Source organism: Sarcophilus harrisii, chromosome 4 (genome assembly GCF_902635505.1).
Source record: "Sarcophilus harrisii chromosome 4, mSarHar1.11, whole genome shotgun sequence".
Classification (NCBI taxonomy): Eukaryota; Metazoa; Chordata; class Mammalia; order Dasyuromorphia; family Dasyuridae; genus Sarcophilus; species Sarcophilus harrisii.
In genome coordinates, this window is record NC_045429.1 from 10525890 (window position 1) to 10546039 (window position 20150).

General features: G+C 39.3%; 1 protein-coding gene across 20 annotated transcripts in view; it reads right to left on the reverse strand.

Annotated features, from left to right (window-relative positions):
* Nucleotides 1-20150, reverse strand: part of SGIP1 (SH3GL interacting endocytic adaptor 1) — a 271977-nt gene that overhangs the window by 52687 nt on the left and 199140 nt on the right. For all 20 annotated transcript variants that reach the window (XM_031968951.1, XM_031968947.1, XM_031968949.1 and 17 more), the window contains 4 exons: nucleotides 19892-19977; nucleotides 15388-15480; nucleotides 11965-12039; nucleotides 8458-8913 (listed from right to left, as the gene is read on the reverse strand). In XM_031968951.1, coding sequence (XP_031824811.1) covers nucleotides 8458-8913; nucleotides 11965-12039; nucleotides 15388-15480; nucleotides 19892-19977 — 710 coding nt within the window. The remainder of the gene's footprint in view (nucleotides 1-8457; nucleotides 8914-11964; nucleotides 12040-15387; nucleotides 15481-19891; nucleotides 19978-20150) is intronic.

The following is a 20150-nucleotide window of genomic DNA, read 5'->3' on the forward strand; positions in this document are numbered from 1 at the left end:
GCTTGAATTTGTGGATTTGGAAATCCAAGTATTTTAAGTCCCACCTGAGTGATGCAGGCAGAGGTGTGCTGCAGGCAGCTCATACAGACTTGAGAGAGCCGATTGTTAAATTTTCAGGGAGAGCATTTATACTTCTGAAACTGACAAATACTACAAACCAGATGTTATACTTTATTGTCTTGTTGATTGTCTAGAGTCTAGAAAATGATGAAGAAAATGTTAGTAATTTGGATCGAATGTGAAAGTGTATTGGGCATACATCCCTGTCTCCTTCAAGAGCTGGTTGTTAAATATTGACCAGGATCAAATATAGAAAACATCCATGTACATATTTACAAACATAAAACATGCACACACACATATATGTGTGTGTATATATGTGTGTGTATCTATCTATATAATATATATATATTAGATATATATATAGATATAATAATATATATCTAATAATATAATATAATAAATAATATATATTATAATATATCTAATATATATTAATATATTATATATCTATATATAATATAACAAATAATATATATATATATAATATAATAATATAATATAGATATGTATATAAATAATAGATAGATAGATAGATACACACACACGTACATATTTGATCCTCCCAACAGTCTATGTCCACATCCCTATCTGTATCTATATGGTGCTCTGTAAACTCGAAAGACCCATATATGTATTTGGAATTTTCTTCCTAGATTATTGTTGTGATTGGTGCCCACAGTGAGCAATGTCCTTAACAATCGAGATGTCCTTCTTCCCTGTAATTTATGACTATAGAAAGCTGTCTAGAGTCCCAAGAGTTTAAGTGAGCACATCATACATCATGTTTTGTTCTGGGTCCCAAAATGGAGAGTGATAAGGGATCCCAGAGTTTATCATTTTACATAGGGGGACTGAGATATTGAAGGATGAGACTTTCCCAGAATCACACGGCCAATAGTTGCGAAGGATTCGAATTCAAGTCTTCCAGACTCCAAATCCAAGGCTTTATCATGCTGCATATGCATGTAAACTGTTATTATTGCTACTATTATCAATTATTCTTACTCCACAAATAATAAGAGCTCTTTCTTCATTCCAGTCCCAATGCATCACTTTCCTAATTTAACTGCACTGACCTCTCTTGTACTCTGCTCAGTTTACCTCCTCTAAATTGGACACCCTGAGGCACAGCCCTGAATGTTTGGTCCTAATTATCCCTCTGCTTGTGAGAAATTACAGGGAAACCTCTGTTTCCAAGATCTTCTTAGACCAATTCCTCTTGGCTCAGATTTGTAGACTGAGAAAAATGTTCTGAAGTTAAGCTTCCAAACTCCTTGTGATCTAGACCAGTGGTTCTCAAACTTTTGTTCTCAGTGTTCCTTTATACTACTGAAAATTATTGAGGATCTGTCCAAAGAGTTTTTATTTATGTGGGTTGTATTTATCGATATTTACCATATTAGAAATAAAGAAAAAAACTAATTTTCAGTTTGTAGATCCTTTGAAAGTGTTTCAGAGACCCTTGGGGTTTTCAGACCACACTTTGAGAACCACTGAATAGATTATTTTTATAACATATAGCCTGATAGAATGGAAGCTCCCTGGAAGTTTTCATTGTTGACATTGTGCCAACTACATCTAACGCAATGTCCAGCATATAGTTATATCTTATATTGGGTGATGGATCTAGACCATAGAATTTGGGGCATCAAAACTTGTGTAGAAACTCCCTACCCCCCAAATATAGACTATTGAGTGAATCATCTGTACTCTCTCGACATGACTGACCTCCAAGATTCACTGACAAGACCAGGGGTTTCCAATGTTGCTTTCCACCACTTCTGGCCTGAATTACCTTCTTTGCCATCTTTTTCTCCCCTGCACGTCCTTGTCTCTGGCTAATGGCTGAAAATTCAGGTCGAATTTTCTGAGCATATTTGCCAATGCCTGATGCAAAGCTGTCCTTGGCTTTTACATTAATTGGTTGATCTGACGCAGCAAATGTTTTCAGCTGACAGTCAACAGACAAAGACAAGGATTGAATAAACTGCAAAGTCTTTGTCAGGAGGTGTCATAATTTGGTATTTTTGTTTCTTTCTATTCTGTTTTTTTTAATAGAATGAATTCTCTGTATTCTCTCGCTTTTAAGAAATGATACTTCAAAACCCTGCCAGAAAAAAAAGGACTTCAATTATATGGCCTTTTCTCAAACGCTCCCTAGATAATGACATTTAAAAATGCATCTCAATAAAGCCCCGTTGAACACTGAAAGCTGGCTCTCAATGAGAAGGCTTGTTTGTGGACTGGATGCCAATGCAACCGTTGAAAAGTAAAATCTCAGGCACACAGTTTGACAGATTCTGAATCCCACTCCTCTTCATCCCTTCTTCCTTAGCTGACCTGTTGTTTAACTATTGGGGAAACACAGAATGAGATTATTAATTGGATCAGGAAGATCCTGGTTCAAAACCTCTGCCCCTCCACCCAAACACTTATTAGTTGTATGACCCTGAGTAAATGCCTTAACCTCTCTTTGTATTTAGTTCTCTCATCTGTAAAACGGACTCATGAATTACAGGATTGTTGTGAAGTTCAGAAAATATAATGTGTATTAAAAAGGCATTATATTATATTAATATTATTATATTAAGTATTATTATAGTATATAATGTATATACTATATATAATATATAATATAAGTATATTACAGTATATACTGTATATAATACAATATACAGTATATACTGTTTATACAGTATATAATACTGTAATTAAGTATTATTACAATATGTAATACAGTAAGGTATTATATTAATAAGTAGCACAAAGTATCCCTAAAAGAAGATATTACATAGTAATAAGATAGAATATCCCTTAAGATATTAATAAAAAAGAATAAGATCATTAAGAAATTACTTTAGAAGTGGTGGGAAAGTTCATGGATAAGATGCAATCTGCATTGATGGAAGGAATCCCCAAATCGATGGGTTCATAGATCCCTTTGGGAGCTGAGAGTAAATTTAGAGATCAGAGTTTTTTTTTCTGGAGCCAGAGCAGTCCAGGACACTGTGGGGAACAATTCACAAGGGTTCCCTTTGGTCCAGGTCTGGGGAACACAGTGCAAGGACATATAGCAATATGATTGCTAGGGCAGAAAGTTGGAAGGGATGTGAAGGATGGGCTGAGGTCAGTGAGATAGGAGGGATTGGGTAAATTTGCATCCACTTAATTTTCCTGCCTTGCCTGCACCAGCTCAATGAAATCATTGCTTTTTAAAAGGGCATGTGGATCAAGTATGTCATGGCACTACTTCCCATTTCTATGATTTCTCTGACCACTATTGCCCTCAAGGTGCTGTCTCCTCCCATTAGAGTGTCAGTTATCTGAGGAAAGGGACTATGACTTTTGCATTTGGATCCCTGCATGATGTTTAACATATGGCCCTGAAATACTTTCTATTCATTCAGATTTAATTAGAATTTGAATGCTCCTTAGAAATTCTGGCTGTTTTTTTCATGCTTTAAGTCTACCTGAAGATATTATTATTTCTGTGTCCAGTTTTCCCTCATCTTCTACCTTTTCCCTGGAACTTCATTCCCAAGAATCTTCTCAGATTCAGTAACCAGGATCCTTTTCCCCCTTGATTAGATTTTGGTGGTTACTTTATGAGACGAATGAAGATCTGGGACTTGCAATAGGTTTGGAAATAGCCCTGCTCTAGCCAGCTTGCAGTCCTTCAGATTATACCAAAGCTTGTGGTTCTAATCCTTATTTACATAGAAATTTATGAGAACTCCATGTTGACTGATGGGAGCTAGTTGGCTCTTCCAGGGATGGATGGCTAAGGCAATCAGGGATGGTGCTGATGAAGACTAGCTTAGGAAAAGCACAGCCATGAAATACTTCACACCCTGAGGATGTATTTCCACCCTCCTACTGGCCAATTGTCACATTCCCAGATTGCTTTCCTCCAGGACTGCCCTAGGCAGTTGCCAGAAATGCAGGGAGGCTCAAAACATGTGTAAGACTTATTAACTTCTCTGAGCCTCAGTTTCCTCATCTGTAAAACAGGGAAATCAGTTCTTAAACTCCCTATTTCAGAGGGTTGTGATGAGTAAAGTTCTTTGCAAACTTTAGAGAATTATATAATTGTGAGTTTTCTTAACAATATTAATTGTTCTTAACAATAATTGCTCTGAAGAATATCAACATACTAAAAGCTGTTAATAACAACAGCAATAGTAATAGTTCTATGACAGGCAGAATGGCAGAGTGGATGGAGGGAAGCAGCTTTCAAAACCAGGATGAGCTGAGTTCAAGTCTCACTTCTAACATATACCACATGAGACCCTAGGCAAGTCCTTTTTCCTCTCAGTGCCTATAGGGGTCCCAGCTTCTTAAAGTACAGCTCACGATTTCATAATAGAATGTGAGGGCCACAAATTATGAATTATTTACAATAAATGTTTGATTTGTATGCTTGTTTATATACATATTTACTCAGGGACATATAAAAAGTTCTCAAGTAAAAAGAGGTAGCAATAGCAAAAAGTAGCAAAAAAAGTTAAGAAGCTTCGTATAAATGGAGGAGGCTCTCTGAGTATATATATTGCAGAGGAGATGCTAACATATATTGGTGGAAAGCTTCCTCACCTGGGGATCCCATTCCTTGCATCAGTAAAACCATGGGGCCAGTCCGTATCACGGGCCACAAGAAACCTTTGCTGATGTCCACTAGCTGAGGCTATCTCCACTCTCCAATTACATTTCATTCAACAGGTGTCTCCCCTGGGAGAATGGAAGCTCCCCAAAGGCAGTCTATTCCAGCTTTGTATTTGGAAAACTCCCTTGGTGTCTGCTACAGGAAGCGGCATTTAATAAATAATAATTGAGTCTTAAGATAAATGCCTATAGATTAATTGAGTCTTAAGAGTTGAATGACTAAGGAAAAATGATTTAATCAGTGAGGGTTGTTCCCTCCACAAACCTTTGTCTCTATCCTAGTAGAATGTCTCATGTGACAGGACATTTGTCACCTTGGGACTGTGCCTAATGAGTGTCTTTGTATTTAACTAGGATAGTCCTTGAAGATGGGTTCGTGGTTTCCCACCAGCTCGTGGAATCATAAATTTAGAGCTAGAAGAGATTTTTGTGGTCATCAAGTCCAACCTCTTTATTTTACAGATGAGGATACTGAGCCTGAGAGAATTTAGAGGTTTGCACAGATAGTACGTATCAGAGGTAAAATCTGAATTTCTTCCTGACTTCAGGTCTAGATCCATGCGATCTACTCTACCATGATGTCTGCCCTTTATAGTCATAGCCTTTCTATCTTGATAGAACCTGCCAATCAACCAACAAGCATATATAAAGCCCCTACTATGTGCTAGGTAACTGAGGATATAAAACAAAGAAGGAAACAATCCTTCCAGACCTTACACTCAGCTTGTACAACCTCCAAGAATCAAGCTCTCTTTCGCATCCCTATAGCCCCATAGCAGCTAATGATAAGAATCACAGTAGCAAGTTTCTTCTGGAAAAAAAGTTTCTCCTATCTACCCAGACGGCCTTTCCAATGGCTTCCTTTCCTAGTTCTGACAGTGCTCTGTACATTTGCTCATCACCTGTTATCTTCCTGAGGAGTTAGGTGAAATAAACACATTGACACTCAATTAATTCTTGTTGAAAAAGTACGTGTGTGTGTGTGTGTGTGTGTGTGTGTGTGTGTGTGAAATCAAATGCACCCAATTATACTGTCCTAATGTTGAGCAGCGTGCATTTCAATCTTTAAAACATGAGGCTGTATCCTATCGCTTTAGTTGAAAATTTACATTTCTGTCAGCTCAATGTATGTTGCATCAATAAAAGATTAAGGAGCAAATAAACTGGGACTTAATTAAGGGGATAATGGAGCAAAGTTTTATTTATTCATGAACTTCATGGGATCCGCTCAATATCCCACTTAGCAACGCTGTTCCCTAATAGCACCAGAGTAAGGCTTTTTCATACAGCTCAATGATTAAGAATCAATATTTTTTAATGGTAATAGTTTTTCAGATAAAAAATAAAGAGAAGGCTGGACTTCCACACCCTTCCACGGAAGGATGGCCAAAGCCCAATCCCGGTCAACACCAGAAGGTTAACATGGATCTTTACACCTTGGTGGGCTCACGGCAGGAGGATCTGAAGAGTGCCTCTAGGAGACTAGGAGCATGACCTTGAACAATGCTCCAGGAATTCATGAACAAAACCAGGCTTTCCCATTTATAGACTCGGCAATTTGTTCTGAGCTTTAAAATGGGCTTCATGTCACAACGGACCCCGTAAAGTTGTTATGTAGCTATTTAAGCAAGAGGGAAGCTATGTGGTGTAGTGGATAGAGTTTTGTGTTTGCAGTCACTGAGACTTGAGTTTGAATTCTGCCTCAGATACTAGTTATGTGAGGCGAATGATTTACTCTTTTCCCTCCTCAATTTTATTATTTGTAAAATGAAAATAATAATGATAGGCTTTACTTCACAGGGTCTTGAGAATCCATTGAGATACTATAAGAAAAGTAGTTATAGGTGAATAAAAATATAAGTAAGCTTATTCTAAAGGTCCATGTGAATGGGAGTTAATGTTATTATTAAGAAAACTCAAAAACCCTGCTATTTCTAATGGCCCTAAGACTGATAAAATGCCATCATAATCTTGAAAGAACTAAAATTATTATTGTGGTATGGAGATACCCTATAGTGTGCTCACCAGGATCCTATTCACTTTAATAAACAAAACAGTCCTATTTTGGGGTACATCTTGTTGAGAAAATGGAATTCCAGCTCCTTTCTCCATCCATCATGGATACCTCTGCTTCCCGATTTCCCAATCCCAGAATCTCAGAGATGGGGAGGGATCTCAGAGTCTGTTTTCTCCAACTCATGCTTGAATCCTTAAGATCCTCCTTTCCCCCATACTCCGCAGGATAAGTGGTCATCCAATCTCTACTTGAAGAACTCCAATTAGGTACCACCCATGACCTCTCAATGAAACTCCTTCTCTGGCTCATCTATCTTATATATTCCTTATGTCAACCCTAGATTTCCTTCTCTGAATTTTTACCCTTTTGGTTTCTATTTTTGTCTTCTACAATAAAGAGGAGTTTGCAAGCAGAAAGGACACTAAAAGATACTTACGAAAAGAAACTGAAGCAGTCATTAAAATGTTAAAATTTGAGTGGATGGACCAAACTGCCCAATCCCAGTTCCCTCCCCGTCCCCCCGACCCCCCGGGACTAAAACTTAAGACACATGATGGGCCTTTTAGAACACACTGAAAAAGATGACCAAACATGTCATCTTCTGTGAGAGAGTGCTCCTTCACAGAACCAAGCAACATGGAACAATCATGCGCGCACACGCCACAAAACGGACCATGGAGGCCAGCTAGCCAAGCTGAAGCAGCAGTGAAATGGGGGAGGTGGACAATATGCATCACAAAAGAAATCTGCTCTATCCAGAACAAACACAAGAAATTCTTCTATTTTTTTTTTTCTGTTTGGGAAACACAAAAAAAAAATTTCTTCAAACTCAACAACCACAATTTAATCCAGATCAAATCCGATGCTCAATTTTGCACGTGAGTCTCAAAGATTTTGCTGAACTTTCCTCCCCCGTGTAATAGATTTAGTTGTTGTCACTGCTTGTTACATATTCAAAGAATTTTTTATTCTTTTGGGAAGAGATGCTTGAAAAGTAAATGTGTTTAATAAGTCATTTGTCCTATCCCCATTTCCTGCAATTCTCTTTTAATTTTTTTTTCTTCTTGATTCAGGAAAATGCAAGAGGAATGAGAATTAAAAGACCAAGGGATTGAGTCCCAAGTCTACCACCGACTAGTTGTATGACTTGACTACTCAACCTCAGTTTTCAGCTCTATCAAATGGGGTAAAATATGGAAAATGATTACTTAACAGGATGTTTGTGAAGACCAAGCAAGAGAATGTATGCAATTGTCTTTGTAGTCATAAAGTATACAAAAATGGGGACTAGCATGATTATTGAGACCCACAATAGTAATGGCAGTTGTAAGAAAGGCTTAGACTCCTTTGGGGTCTCTTTGTCAAGGAAACCACACATTTGTCAGTGAGAGGTTGCTCCCACTGATAATTGTAGCTTTCCTTGAGGTTTCTTAGGATATAGTTGGTGACTTCTGAGAAAAGGCAGACACTTTGTAACGGCAGATCTCTGATACGGGTTTGAAGGAAGGATATGTTTAATTTGACTTGGCCCATGATAGAGGGCACTCGAAATGGATACATCCCTGGGGCACAGTACACTCTCCCCCTCAAAATGAAAAAAAAAAAAACCTGATGCTCCAAATGTATCTGATGGGGGCTTTGGGAATCTTGCTGACATGGAAGCCACAGCAGCCACCAGCACACGGGCGCACACGCACACAGTCAGACAAACGTACCACTGGTGGTTCCCGTCCCACTGCCTGAGCTGGGTCCGGGAGACGAGACCACGGTCCGGTAGGTGGGTGGCGGAGGGGGAGGCGGTGTCGCTCTCTGGCCCAACCCAAAATCTTTAGGAGAAGCGACTGTTTCTAAATTCTCATCTTTCCCGAGAGTCTGCTCAGAAAACTTCTTCTGAACCTCTTCTAAATCAAGTGGCGACGGAATGCTGCGTGGAGGCTCAGCAGCTGGGGAGTCACTGGGGTTTTCTGACCCCAGGGGTGGGGACCCCACCTTTTCCCTTGAAGTCAACTCTGGAGTGACCCGTTCCGGGGATGCATCAGAAAAATTGACCCACTTTTCTTCCGTGTTAACGACCACAGACTTGGGGGATAAAACGGGGCCAAAAATGCTGTCCAAATCACTGATGGATGGTAGTTTGTCACCTTTGACCTCGGGGGCAGTCTGCTCACTTCCTGTGGTCAAAGGAGTTGGTTTAAAACTTTAACAATGAGCTTCACCACTATCTCCTATGTGGGGTTGCCTGCACCCTACTTGCCGGGCTCACCTTTTTTGGAACACAACCTTTTTAAGGGGGTAGGGACCAGACTTGGGATTTCATGGGTGCTAAAAACAGAAACTTGAGAAGTTAAATGATTTATCCAGGACCACATAGCTGAGGGGTATCCTTGAACCCGGGTTTCCCTGACTCAGAGAGCAGCTCCTTACAGCTCACTGTCTCATTTCAGTGATATAAATGGGAATGTCTTCTACGTGTCTAAATATGTATGTAAGATTGGGGGGGGACTGGGAAGGGGGAGGCTCCTTCCTCTTCTCCCTGGGACCCCTATTTCCCTGTGATATTTGCAATAAGGCACAAGAAAGTTCCTTTTTCGTGATGGGCCGTCCATACCTTTCCTTCTTTAGAACAGGGAGCATGTCTATACTTCATTGGACAATGACCAGTTTCATTATTTTGGGAAGGGAAGTTAGATCTTCTAACTTCTGTCAAGTTAGTTAGATCTGGTGATGCTGTCTAAACCCCCTGGATAGGAATGTGTAGACTGAAGGGGAACACGTGATGGGGGTGACTTGAACCAAAGAACCAGTAGAAAAGTGTGTGTTGCAAGGAGAGTGTGTACCATCAGTAGAATTCTCATTGGCTTATCTGATATTTATAAGCTATTTGACCTTGGACAACCATTTAACCTCTGCCTCAGTTTTCTCATCTATAAAATGGGGATAATAATGGAGATAATATTAGTACCCACCTTAAAGGGTTATTGTGGGGGCTCCGATGAAACCATCTAGCTGTATAATATTTCAGAAAATTTAAAATGCTATAGAAATTTTATCCATTTTAGATTTTTAAGCATTTCTCATTTTTACTGCCCATGTGACTTTAGGCAGCTGCCCACTTATCCTCTCCCTGGGCTTCTATTTCTTCATCTCTCAAATGTAGGGGTTTATTAGCAGACCTTCGAGGTCCCTTACACCTCCAAGGCTAGGGTTTTATGATATCAATCCCTAAGCCTACAGTGGCAGTTTGCAAATTGAGTCCAGCACCTCCCATTGAAAAGTAGGGCACATGGCATCTCATCCTATGCTAAGAGTCTCTTCCACTCAGTTATTTAAAGATCTACAGCCTACTCAACCATGATCCCTGGAGCAGACACAGCAAGTCCCGAGTTCATATAAAGGGATAGTTACACATTTATATCAATGACTGGGATTGGTGCTGATGATATTGAAAACATATTTCTTAAGTTTAAGGATATTATCCAGTTCTGTGTCTCAGATGGGAAATCCCAAACTTATTGAAGAAGCACAAACTCAAGAATCATTTACTATTTATTTCTTTTGCAAGTCTAATCTGGGGAAAGGATGACAGTTACTTAATGGAGCCATGGAAAGCCAATGGAGGGAAAATAAATTTTCATTTGGAAATTTTGCTCCCATCCATCCTTCTGGCTTTATTTCTTTATACTTATTATTATTTATTATTATATAATATTACTTATTTCTTTATGCATTCATCTACTTAATTTATTTCTTTATCTAATTCTCTGACTTTAACACAGTAATAAATTAAAACTCCAACACCTCCTTCTTTGAGAAGTCTATACCAACAGTTTTCTTGGAAGTTTGGTCTCATTTTCAAATGATAAAACCAAAGAAGGTCCATTTGATATTGTGAATGACCTGTCCAAGGTTTGTGAATGAGTCTTTGGAGGATCGACCTTGGCAAAAGGGAGGTAGATTTTTATGTATTCTACAGCTCTAGTAGATAGAACACTAGATGTGGGGACAGAAGACTTAGAATCCTCTGCTACCTATCCAATGTATGACCCTTAATCCTCTGGACCTTTCAGTCTTTTTATCTGTAAAACTAGGAAGCTAAACCTGCTAGCCTTAAGTTCTAAACAGTTTGAAAAGTAAAAGTTGGATTCCAAAGCTTCTAATGCTTTAGATAAATAGATAATGATCCTTGATATTTATAATTCTGTCTCCAGGACATTTATTGAGCTACTATATGAATTTTAGGAAATGGGGAGGGAGGGAAAAAGAGAAGAAAAAAGGATTGGATTTGCAAAAAATCCTTTCTTTCTAAGAAACAAAAGTTAATAGCTGGTCACTTAGGGAGCCCATCACAGATTGGATTCACTGCTCTTTCTGATAAATGGTCTGCTCTTCAGTTGGTTGAGTTTATGGACTGCCCCAAATGAAACTGCATTGGAATGAGGTGGTTGATGGGGGACTTCAAATAACCAAAGAACAGCTGCAAATTGGGAGTTTGGTCAGCCAAAGCCCAGGAGACATTTCATGAAAACACAGCATTGATTAAAGTAGATGAGATATATGGATCTGTGTCGGCCACGGGAGTTACAAGGCCTCCCGGCTTCCCCTGCTGTTGGCCGTGATTCAAGGCCTCTGATCTGCTGGCCTTGGGATACTAATTATTTCAAAAACTACTAGGAGAGAGTCTTTTACTATGCACGTTTCCTGAGAGCTCCTCCATTCCCAAAGCACATCCCTCCTCCGTCTGCACATGATGGCTTTAAGTCTGCTACCAATCTTACTGGCTTTTGAAAAACAAAACAAAGTCTGGGTCTTAGGAGACCTCATGAAATTTTAAAATACCGACATGAAAACAAAGGAAGCTGGGCATCCAATTAAAACATGCTCCCTCCTCCCTCTTTCTAAACTAAGATTTTTCTCAAGTATTACCAGAGCAAACATTCTTTTCCTCTTTCAATAACAACAAAAACAGAAAGAAAAGGGAGAACATTAATTTTTTAACGGTATATAATTTCCTATATTGAGGGAAAGCCAAACATTAAAAATACAATTTCATGTTGACAAAATACACAATACATACACATTCATTCGTCACCTCATTCATTCTGATACATCCAGAAAACATATGCTTATTTTTCTTTCTTTCTTTCTTTCTTTTTTTTTTTAAAGAAGTCAGTGTTCTGAATTACTCTCTATTTCTAAATGAGAAGTATCTCTTTTCAATTTACCTGGTCCCACTGTTAAAGGAGAGCCGGTGCGGGGTGGGGTAGCTGGTACATTTTTAGGAGGCAAAGGTGGAGGTGCTGCAAAGAAAGAAGTTCACCATTAGTGAGCAACAAGTATGCCAGAAAATCAGAATACTTTATGTCTCAAAAAATGGGTTTTAGGTCCAGCTTGTTTTTGCCCTTGAAGAGAGAGAGAAGCAGCTGATGTTCCTGAATATAAATGTTTCAAATAGAATCATTTCCCATGGGAAAGGGTAGAATGCTGACCTTGGACATTCCCTCTCAGATCACTCTGCCCATATGAGGTCAGTGGAAAATGTTGGGGTGGGGGCCCAAATGGCAAGGAAACATTGCAAATGACCTTGGATCTCCGATGGCCCCAGGAGCCACGTTCTGATAGCTGACTGGCCAAATTCCATATTCATCTTCTCATGGATTTTCCTCAACTAATCATTGACTCAGAATTCAAAGGGACCTTCACAGTTGTCTAGTTGGACTCATCTCCCCAAAGGGATCCTCACTACAATGCACTTGCTGGGGGACCACCATACCTTTGCTCAAAGACCTCCAGTCAAAGTAAATCTACTTTCCCCAAGGCAACCCATTCCTCTTATGGAAAAACAAGAGAAGAGAGGGCAGACAGACAGATCAAACATTTGTGATGTGTTTCCCATGAGCCAGCACAGTTTTAAGCCCTCAGAATATGAATACACACAAAAAGTACAGTCCTTCCCCTCCAAGGACTTACATTATAATGAGAGAAGGCCATAAATAAAATGAATCTGAAAAGTGGAAGCTCATAAAAATCCCAGGGATTAAGGGGGCAGAGCAGAAAAGTCCAGAGTTAAGAAAGGAGTTAAAAGTGAAGTGAAAATGGATAGCCTGGGCACCTCCTGAAATAGGGGTCCAGGCTAAGGACTCCCCAGAGATGTCTTCAGGGGGTGGAGAAAAACTTCACAGTAAAGAATCTGTCAAGTACTCCAGTGATGTATTATCCATGTTGGAAGATTCTTCCAACATATAGTCATTGACAATCCCCTCTGGGGCCCTGCTGTGGTGTGGGGGATGAGCTTACCCTCTTAAAGGCTATGACAGGGGAACAATGACTGCAAGTTTCTACCAAGCTAGAAAGACTAAAAGGAAAGACCCTGGTGCTAGAGGGCCTTTCTTACTCCTAGGAACCAGCCCAGCTAGAGTCCAAGAGGTGTCACCTGGACATTGGCTACCAGGAAAGGGACCGGTTCTGGGCTTGGTAACTCAAAAAGACCACTGAAGGCAGGGAGGGATTTCAAGCCACAGGGATTGGATGAAACACCCGTGAAGCTGAAAAAGTAGATTCTTAAATGATCCATTAAGGCTGGATACATAAGCAGAAGAGAAATGATCTCAACTTGGTAAAGTCCAACTTGGTAAAAAGTCTGGGAGCAGACATTTTAAGTCAGACTGTCAGTTTTTGACATTAAAAAAAATATCAGATGACTCCCCTTTCCCCAGGTGGTCATGACCCTTCATGCTCTGACCCAGCAAAAAAGATCAATTTTGGTCAATATGTCAACTTCCTCTATCTTGTGTCAACCTCAACCCACCCTCTTGTGATGAAAGCTCCCTCCCTCACCCCTGCTCCCCCCTGCCATATTTGGCAGACTCAAAGCGCTCAGAATAGCCTCTCAAGGCATCCCCAGGTCCAGTTCGCACTGTTTATTTGTTGGTCGGCTCACCGATGAGACATCAACAGGAGTCTGGTGAAATGGGGGCTTTTCTGCTGCCATGGACGATTGGGCTGCTTTCCCCCACCCCTGCTATATGGGATTTTTATGGCCTGCTCTAGTCACTGACTGACTCAAGACAGGGCTTCCTATTTTGCCTGGGTCATCACCTGGGTCAGAGCTCTATTTCCCATTAAATCATAAGCTCCCTGGGAGCAGAGACTGCCTTTTACCTTTTGTTGTATCCCCAGCACTTTATATAGTACCTGGCACATAGTAGGCACTCAATACTTACTGAGTTGAATCCCTTCCCCTCCAATTATGTCCTCTATGGTTCAGTCAAATAAACTTCTCACTGTCACACACTGGCTGGTCCCTGTATGGGGAGGCCCTTCCTCCTCACTTCCTCTCCGATCTCCCTGACTTTGACTCAGCTTAGCACCACTGTTTACAGGGAGGCTTTTCTATTTCCTCCAGCTGTTAGTGTCTTCCTTCAAATTATCTTTAATGTTTAAGAGATGTGCAAGAGATCATTTTTGATGGTATATCTTCCCCCTCTTCTAGGGAAACTTTAAATCTGATCTTTTTTGATCCCCAAATCCATTTTGTATTAATGTATACATATGTGTAAGCAAATAATCAAGCAACATTTATTAAACATCTATAATATGCCAGGTAACTTTGTTAAGCTCTGGGGATATAAAAAGAGACAAAAATTAATTTCTGCCAACGACATTTTATAATCTAAGGGGGAAGACAACAAATATATATGTATATATCTCAAGCTACATACAAGATAAATGGGATAAACAGCAGGTATTTAATAAATGTTTATTCACTGATTCCTTTAGTCACTGGGTCAGGACAGAGTTAGCGTATTGTCTGTGCTCTCTGGGGCATAGCAGGTGAGATCAGAAGGTTCTGGGTTCAAGTATGAGTCTGTCTCTGTGGGATCCTTTGCCTCATTTAGTCTGAGTGTTCTAGGTCAGGGCTTCTCAGACTTTTTCTCTGCATGATGCCCTTTTTGAGAAACTTTTATTTGGTCCCAGGTATATATAAAATAGGTCTACAAATCAAATATTTACTGATAATAAATCATAAAGAAATTTATTTTAAAAAATAATTCTTTGGCATGTGTTTAATTTTACCATTTATTAAAGATGAAAGGAAATTTCCATACTAATGAGATAGATGGGCTTGTTTATTTTTAATATAGAATTAAATCTTGGGGGGACGTTTGATTCTTTTTACTGTTGCCATTTTTTTGTGATCCCCACATTCAGTTACACCCACCCTATGGGGTTGTGACCAATAATTTAAGACACTTTGCTTTAGGTACACTATGAGTGTGAACTGTGCAGAAAGTGCAGACCTGCAGCAGAAGAAGGGACTTCCTCACCTGAGGAAAACTCTGTTTCTAGCCCAGTTCTCCATAAACCTTATGGTGAAGCATCACTGTCCTGGGGCAGACCTGGAAATGTCCTGAAGTCAGGGGACCCATTTCCCACGTGGTCTCCCCCTTACCTGCCCAAGGGCTGACCAGGGGCCAGGAAATCCTTTTCTACGCTCCAGGCCCCATGAAGCTAAAACCCGCCTCAACTGGCACACAGACAACATTAAGGCAGCATCAGAAAGAAGCTCAGAAGCTCTGACAGCTGTTCACTTTCTCTGGGCAGACAATATTAAATGAGTCACATTTTCCCAGACAAACTTAACTTACTTCCGGTGGGAAAAGGTCGTGTTAACTTTGGCGACTCGAGGCTTGGATTCACTGGTTGGACAGAACCCCATATCTCAGGCTGATCTAAAGGAACTGGGGACACAAAATGACAAGTTATACAGGGAAAGTCTAGACATAAAACCCCAACACTCAAATTTCCAAATTTTCTTTTTCAATTAATTTCCCCCCAGGACAAATTCACTTGAAAAAGTTAATTCTTATATTTTATTAGATAGACTATATATGCAATGCAACCCTAATTCTAGATCTTATGCTCTGTCCCTTATATTATATTGCTTCTCTTTATGTATGCCTTCAGTTACTACTACTACTAATACTACTACTACTACTACTACTACTATCTCTACTATCACTACTACTACCACCACTACTACTGCTGCTGTTGCTGTTACTACTACTACTACCACTACTACCATTACTACTACTATAACTACTGCTACCACTACTATTACTAGAACTATACTATATTACTGTAACTATTACTACTAGTACCACTACAACTACTATAACTATTATAACTACCACCACTACTACTACTACTACTACTACTTACTACTACTACTACCTCTATCATCACTACTACTACACCACTACTGCTGCTGTTACTACTACCACCTCTACTCCATTATTACTACTACTACTACTACTATTACTATAACTACTACTACTACTATTACTATAACTATTCTATATTACTATAACTATTACTACTACTACTACCACTACTACTACTATAACTATTATAACTACCATTATTACTATTACGACAACTAGTAGTTGTAGTAGTCATAGTAGTTGTAATAGTAATAGCAGCAGCACCACCAGCAACAACAATAATTGTTTTTATTGTTCAACTATGTCCATCTCTTGAGGGGTTTGCATTTCCTTCTCCAGTTCATTTTACAGATAAGGAAACTGAGGCAGACAGAGTGAAAGGTCACATAGCTAGGAAGTATCTGAGACTGGATTTGAGTCCTTCTGATTTTAAACACCATAAGCTTCCCAATAACAATAACACTAATGATGATGACATCCAGCATTTCTATAACACTTGAGCTGTTTTAAAGAACTTAAACAATCTTTTCCTTCTGAACAATCATCTCAGGGCATATCCTGATGGAACTCACCATTTGTCCATGATGAAGTTTCTAGTGTTGGCTAAAAAGGCAAATAGCCTGATAACCTTTTTTCTTCTTGTCTGTGAAAATGGCAGTGGGTGGTGATGAGTGAAGTAATTAGATTGTTGGACTTGAAAATCATCAAGATTTGGGTTCAAATTTTCCTTCTGGTACCTGCAGTGCTAGATGGTAGTCTTGGGCAAGTTATTTTAACTTTGGTGAGCTTCAGTTTACTCGTCTGCACAATGGGAATACTAATAGCTGTGCTGTCTAACACAATGATTTTAAAGATTAGATGAGAAAACATTGAAAGGTGAATCTTGATAAAGTTTAAACCCTCTGTAAACATCAGTGACTACCGTTAACAACATGCAATCACATGACAGTGTTTGGTTCTGTGTATTTAAAAGGTTTTGAAGAACCCTTTGTTCATCGTATCAAGATTTTTAAACCCCCAAACTTGAAGCTGAAAATACTTAGTAAATGTCCCAGGGTTCAAGTTATGAAAAATAAGCCCATGTTGAAGGACCCAAGAAGAAACAGGCCCAAAGGTAATCATTGGTTGGACAGAACCCCGTACCTCAGGCTGATCTAAAGTATCAGCCAGATAAGGCTGATACCAGGCCAGAAAGATAGTTAATGGAATCAGCTTCTTATTTCTCTTCCCACTTGGTTAAATTCAAAGAAATTAGAATGATGATTTCTTTATTACTGTTTTCTGTTCTTTTGGTCAGGTCATAAATAAAGGCAGTGAGGTCAAAGTTGGGGCATGCAGAATGCCAAGGTTGAACCTGGAGGCAAAATTTTTATGAGTGACAGCGACTAGGGAGGGCTGGACAGATTTTCTTCCTAGTCTGTGCAGGATCATGGAATATGAGACTCTAGGAAGCAAGCACCATCATTACATTATCTTAATCTCCTCAGGGATAGAATCTAGTACACAGTTAGTGCTTAATAATTGTTCTTACAATTTATGAAGCACTTTACATAAATCTCACACTAAGTCACTAAGGAGGGTGCTATGGGTGTCATTTTACAGCTGCAGAGGTTGAGAAATGAAAATACTTGTCCATCTATGGCTCACTAGGCTAACAAACATATAAAGCAGGATTTGAATTTGGTTCTTCCTGATTGCGTCTGGCACTCATAGAATCAAGAGATCTGCAACAGCTTCTTATTAATTTCTAATCTGTTTTCAGGCCCCTTTATTATAATTTTTTAAAATTTTAATTTTATTGAATCGAGATCTGAAAAGGATGTATTTAACATATTTGCCTTTCTGAATTTGATTATAAAGTTTTTATGCCCTAATACATTTTTGTGTTGGTGCCATATACCACTGAGCAAAAAGCATATTCCTTTTCATACCCATTTAATTTTCTTGAGAGGTCTATCATATCTAACTTAATAGATCTAGAACTAGAAGAGACCTTAGAAGCCATTTATTTTTATCCTCTCATTTTCAAGTAGGCAGTGATGTGGCATGATGGACAGAGTGTAGTATTTAGAGTCAGGAAGACAAATTTGAATCCTGTCTCAGACATGTACTAGCTGTGTGACCTTGGGCAAGTCAATAACCTTTTGCAGCTTCATTTTTGTTTTCTATAAAATGGACATAATAAAATTTCATCGATCTCCCATGATTGTTATAAGGATGTCATGGAGTAATATCTATGAAGCATTTTACAACCTTAAAGCACTATATAAATGCTAGCTATAAATAATAATGCTGTCATTATTGTCAATATTATTAATTAATAATAAACTTTACATTTTTATGTGAAATTTGAGATCTTGATCTAACAAAGATATAGACACAACACAATTCCATTTTAACTACTTATTATGTGGAAACAGTGAAAGTCAAATCCATTTTTTCAATGAAACCGTTCCAGCCATAAAAAGTCAGACGTAGCTTGTTGTTCTGTTGTTCCCTACTTTAATAGTACCAAAAAACCACAGCATTTTTACATAGAAGCCTGTAAAGGAACATTCAGTGAAATTTATATCCATATTTCCATAGCTAAGCATTGCAATACCTCCAGCCTCCTGGGCCTAATATGTTCTATACTGATCTCCCTCCTGTCTCTAATGGTCCTGTGGGTTTCATCATATGGATAGCCCACAGCTCATCTGAGCCAAATGGAATGATCTAAGAATATTCCCTATCTCTCTCCTCCCAGCAGCTCCGGGCGTTGGCAGAAATATAGAGTTGGGGAGCAGAGTCAGTCCCTTGAGAGCAGAGTGTATATTATCTCAGTCACGACTAAGTTAAGCTATTTAAGCCCAGATGAAATTTAACCTTCCCATGCTGAATCTCTAGACAAGCCCAGCAAAATGGTTGAAACTCATGCTCATTTCTTCCTGAAAAGTTCCACTTCTTAGTTGGCCAAATACGAATGGGTAATTGCTGTCAATGAGACTAGTCATGGGCCAACCAATAAGTAGCCTTTACTGCTGACTCTGGATGATTGATCCAGGCCTGGAAAGGTCTTTGGTATTATTGAGGGTAACTCCTTTATTTCACAGATGAGGAAACTGAGGCCATTCATTTCACAGTGAAGTAAATGACCTACCTAGGGACATATACTAGGAAGTATCTGATGGGAGGTTGAAAGATAAATCTTCTTGATGCCAGGTCCAGGCCCTCTCCACTACACCATAGACAGGATCAGTTGGAAATGACAGAGGGAAGGCACTAGAATTAAGGGGGGGATGGGAAGGGCTTCCTACAGAAGGTAGGATTTCAGTATCTTGATATGAACTTATTCATATTTAGCTGCTAATGTGTTTCCTCCCCATTAGATTGTGAGCTCCTTGAGGGCAGTCACTACCTTTTGCCTCTTTGTATTCTCAATGCTTAGCATGGGATCTAGTACACAGTAGTCACTTAATAAATGTTTATTGACTGATGCTGTTTTGTCCAATGTAATGAACTTGAGAGCACTCGCACCTCAGAGAACATGATAAAGGGAAAGGTAACTGCATTTGTTCTTGCCACTGTCATGCAGGACATTCCCAATTATGTCCCTTTGAATGATGTGTCATTTTGTTCTCTAGGCAACTGACCCTCATGAGTTCATCATTTTATTTTCAGGGTCCTGTTGTATTTATGGATGCCTGGGGGAAGATGGACGTGGGTACTTTTAACCTTTGATCTTTAATGTAGGAGTGGGAGAGGGGAATTTTAGTCTTTTTTTCATTAATATTTCCTGCATGTTAGTCAGTCAGCCAATAAGTATTTATTAAGAACTAATTTTGAGCCAGGCTCTGTCCTTGGTGCTGGAGATACAAAGACACTCAGGCTTGTAGTGATTCTGGAATTGGACTCCTCTCCAGAGCTGGGCGGGCAAGGGTTTTCCTACCTTCAGATCTCTGCTCTTCAAAGGTCGATTCCAATGGAGGGCCAAACAGTGGGGCAAGGGCCATGGGGTCGTCTGGAGGTTTTTTGCTAGATCACACACATTCAAGGCAAATGCAAAACAGATGGACATTGTTAATATCCTGGGTATTGGACTGACAAATACTCAATTATTACAGAGCTTCTGAAATATATTTTCTGCTGATATAGGAGTTGTGTGGGCACATATACATCTGTGTGTATATATATGTGTATAAGTGTAC